The sequence below is a fragment of the Adiantum capillus-veneris genome, chromosome 12 (assembly GCF_014529385.1).
Source record: "Adiantum capillus-veneris isolate H3 chromosome 12, ASM1452938v2, whole genome shotgun sequence".
NCBI lineage: Eukaryota > Viridiplantae > Streptophyta > Polypodiopsida > Polypodiales > Pteridaceae > Adiantum > Adiantum capillus-veneris.
This window is the reverse complement of record NC_140942.1, coordinates 31,642,728-31,647,288: the sequence shown is the minus strand read 5'-3', so window position 1 is coordinate 31,647,288 and position 4,561 is coordinate 31,642,728. Positions and strand designations below refer to the sequence as shown.

The 4,561-nt window shown below is 45.4% G+C and overlaps 1 protein-coding gene and 1 pseudogene across 1 annotated transcript; both read right to left on the bottom strand.

The window, feature by feature from the left end:
• Nucleotides 1-797: 797 nt before the first annotated feature.
• On the bottom strand, nucleotides 798-2,412 carry LOC147445527 (uncharacterized). Its single transcript, XM_086526055.1, has one exon. It carries the CDS (start codon nucleotides 2,410-2,412, stop codon nucleotides 2,047-2,049), a length of 366 nt encoding a protein of 121 aa, XP_086382181.1. The 3' UTR covers nucleotides 798-2,046.
• Nucleotides 2,413-2,494: 82 nt separating this feature from the next.
• On the bottom strand, nucleotides 2,495-3,580 carry LOC147445526 (uncharacterized; annotated as a pseudogene).
• Nucleotides 3,581-4,561: the final 981 nt, after the last annotated feature.

Genomic DNA, 4,561 nt, shown 5'->3' with positions numbered 1-4,561 from the left:
CTCGACCATCGGATCACGCAGTGAACTGGGGGTGAACTAGGGGTGAACTCGGGGCAAAAATGGCGCCCCAAGTTCACTCTTAGTTCACCCCCCTAGTTCACCCACCTCGCAGGGTGTGGGTCGAACCTGAAACGTCTCGGTTGCCACACGAATGTCCTACCACCACACTAGCCCGCGTCGTTGTCCATGTTGGCATGGCACATGATCGTACCCTAGTTTAGGCGCCCCTAGTTCACCCCCAGTTCACCCACCCCTAGCTTACCCGCCCCTAGTTCACCCTCAGTTCACTTTGGGATTCGACGATCGGAGATTAAAGCCGGCTCACGCCCCAAATTTGGGCCCTATATCCCCTCTGACCCAGAGCCGTGCCATATAGTGACGAGGCTGTGCACATACACTCCCTTTTTGTCTGCCTTTGCACGTCCTCGACCGATGCCCCCCTCCTCCCTTTTTCATCTGCGCTCTGCAGATCCCCTACCCATGTCCCCTTTTTCATGCCCGCTCTCCTCCATGTCCACCTTCCCCTTGTCCCACTCACACGCAGATGAAGACCATCTCAAGGCTCCGGCATTGTCTCTGGTCTACTCCGTTCACTTGCATTTGTGGTCTTTGGCCTACTCTCTTCACTCAAGGTGCACACACACACACACACAGACTCTCCTGGCAAATGTCGACCTGCAATCCCTCGCCTTCTGTGTTGTTGACCAACCCACCCCCTTGGCGCACAAAAAAGGCATGTCCACCTCGATTTGCCAACTCCCCGAGCAGCGCTCATCTGTTATTGCCCTTCCCCCGTCGTCCGACATCTCCCCCCCTCTATTTCTATTCTCTCCACCTCGGGATCTGATTCGCTTTTCACTTCCTGTGCAAGGAAAGCATCTGGCCGAATCTTCCAAAATAAAAGCATAACAACCTCGATTGCACCAACCATTGTGCACCCTCTATGGCATATCTTGCATTGACCCTCTGTCGTGCCCTGCTCTGCCCATTCGCAATCTACCTTGCCCTGCCTTGCAAGACAATGATGAATTGCCTCCCACTTTGTTCTAACCCTTATCATGATCACTCGCAAGATGCTCCCTCGGACAACGAGAGAGACTCGAGGCCTCCACCTTCGCCTGCGAACACACACACACACACACTATGGGCCTAGCACACTGCAAATAAACGAGCTCTCCTTATCACCACAAGCTCGAGTGTACTGCAGACAAATGAGAGGGGAGAGAGAGAGAGAGACTACACCCGGGGCCTTTGCTCCATAGGAGCGCAAGAGCAACAATGGCAGCATGCGCATGCGCAGGCATCGTCTGTGCCTTGCACACCTCATCGACCTCCCGAACTCCACGTCGACATCTCCAAAACTCCCATCTCCCTCCCCCCTCTCTCTCTCTCCCCCACGTGCGTGAAAGTGCCTTTTAATTTTGATATTCCTTTACTTAGTGTTGTTAAAACCCCAAGCATCTTTTTGGATTCGCATTAAAAACAACGTTGTGGCATACACTACTATGTTCAGTCTACAGCCCACAAATCCATTGATTAACGTGCAAGATTTTGTTGTTGTCTTGTTGCAAAGAAGAACAAAGGCTTTGTCGGGCTTTTCCCATGCACACAACCACGTGTCAAGTGCCTACACACGAGCGGTGTTCACATGCTAGTTTTTGCAACACAATAGAACATGCTTGGAGTCCGTAATCAAAAGCGGTGTTTGCACGGCAGTTTTTGCGGCCAGGTGCATGACATTGGGACTCCATTTTTCAAACAGAAGATACCGAACAAAAGAAAAGGTCTGATTTTTCTAGGAGAGATAGGAGAATGGTCCTGTTGATTTTGAAAATGTGCTTCACACATAGATGTTAGATAAATAGAAGAATCGTTGTATTTATTATCAAACAGTGGTGTACATAGATTTGTTTGTGAGGACAAAAGAAGATTCAAAACAGATATTGCTATAGGGTTTATACACATAGCAAAAGGCAGATGGTATGCACATCAGATATCAGAACAGTAGATCATTCTTTGAATCCAAAAACCCAAATCATCTAGATATTACATATGCGTCCTACTGAGGAGATTTGACAACCTGCAAATTATTGCATTTAGCTTGTTCAACTGAGTCTTAAGGTTTGTAATTTCTTTTTGCAATGCAAAAATCTGTTCTTCTAATTTCGTGACCTGGACGTCAGCAACGTTGAGAGCATAATTGTCGATGGCATCTTCTAAAGTATGCACAGCGCCAAGAACATCTGATCGCAGAGAATGATGACTGGAGGTCTCATCTCCCATGAGTTCTCTAAAGATTCTAATCAGTATCTCGTGCATCCTATCAACCCTCTCGTCTTCAATAGCAGCGAAAGAGTTTTCTATCTGTGTATCGTCCAATCCCAGAAGCTGGTTCTCATCGCCCTGCTTCATCCTCCCTCTGTGAACACAAAATTCAAGAATCAACTCCATTATTTTGAAATACAATTAAAAAAAATAACAATGCACACAATCACTAAGCGACTGTTCTCACATCAGTCCAATGGACTAGCCGGATAAAGTCGTCGCCTATCTCTGCATCGCGCATTTTGATGTCAAAATGGTCATTCTCAATACTTGCTGGCAACAGGATGCAAACCACGTTCGCTCCTATCAACAAACTCAAAATTCAATTCGTTACGTGCAAATGGTGAACTGCATACTTGTGTCTTTCTTGCCAACGAGAGAGGAACCAGTCCACTCGTGGGTGAGTTGTTGTATACATGTCATTGCTAACAAAGATACTAACAATGTCTTCGTAGGTTGTACTCAACGGGTAGATCATGCACCTTCAAAGCGATTTTATTTTCCCCATTTGCATTCCCCGCCCTTGATGTAGAGTTATCCAACGAGGACGATGGATAATACTTTCCTGTCTTCACCATCCTATGTAATGTTGACAAGAAATAATTTCCTGCTGGATGCCGTAAATTGAAATTCCAAAACATAAGCGCTCTATCAAAAATGTTTGGTGGCGTCAAGCACACTCTATTCTTGAGCTCATCAGCTCCATAGAGACTATACAATTCTATCCCTTTGTTAACATCGACAGGAGTCACATTATGCATTACTTTCCTAAAGTGCGACTCATCCTGTTCTTTCAAGCAGTACCCTATCATGCCCTTGAATGTATGCATTTTATGATGTTTTAAACCTCAACACAACACCATCCCCCCTGTAGGAGTCATTTTCTCCCACCCCAAGTATCCTTTGATTTTCTTGTTAACAACAGCAATCAGTGATGTTGCCCAAAGTCGCACAACCATCTGAAAATGAAGGTGCAAGGCAATTCCTCCTCTCTCCAATGCGGATAGTCCATCCAGACTTTCATTCTCAAGAAACGATTTCATGCATCCTAAGAGAATCGCATCAATATCATCACCTCCACAGAGATAGTCACACTTACTTTCATGACCCTATTGCTTCGTCGACAGCCATTGACATTGTTCCCTCTTGAATTACCTCGCCTGGAATCCTCTTCCCTTCTTGGTCTCTTCCTCTTTGGGACAATATCCTCATCCAAATCATCCCTAGCTTTGGCATCACTTTTCAGGCGCGCCATCTTTGCAACCTATAGGTCTTCAAAGCTGCAGCTCAATCCTATACATAACAGTCACCGAGAATAATTTCATTGTATGATGCAGGACATACTCACCCAGCGACACAATCAACACACAAACATGTTCTGATGCAGGTAATACTCAACAACGAGGCAATCATCTCACGAACATGTTAGTGTGTTGATTGCATTGTTGGCTGAGTATGTCCTACATCATGCTCTGATGCGAGAACAGGGAAATTTATTCCCGGTGATTGTTATGTATAGGATTGAGCTGCAGCATTGGAGATTGACTGTAGATAGCAAAGATGGCGCGCCTGAAAAGTGAAGCGAGAGCTAGGGCTGATCTGGATGAAGGTGTTTTCCCAAAGAGGCAGAGACCAAGAAGGGTAGAGGATTCCAGTCGAGGTAATTTGAGAGGGAACAATGTCAATGGTTTTTGACCAAGCAGTAGGGTGATGGAAGTAAGTGTGACTATCTCTGTGGGGGTTCATGATATTGATGTGATTCTCTTAGGATGCATGAAATTGTTTCTTGAGAATGAAAGTCTGGCTAGTCTATGTGCATTGAAGAGGGGAGGAATTGCCTTGCACCTTCAGTTTCAGATGGTTGTACGATTGTGGGCAACATCAATGATTGCTACTGTTAACAAGAAAATCAAAGGATACTTGGGGTGGGAGAAAATGACTCCTACAAGGGGGTTGGTGTTGTGTCGAGGTTTAAAATATCATAAAATGCATACATTCAAGGGCATGATAGTGTATTGCTTGAAAGAACAGGATGAGCCGCACTTTAGGAAAATAATGCATAATGTGACTCCTGTCGATGTTAACAAAGGGATAGAAATGTATGGTCTCTATGGAGCTGATGAGCTCAAGAATAGAGTGTGCTTGACGCCACCAAACATTTTTGATAGAGCGCTTATGTTTTGGAAATTCAAACTACGGCATCCAGCAGGAAATTATTTCTTGTCAACACACTACA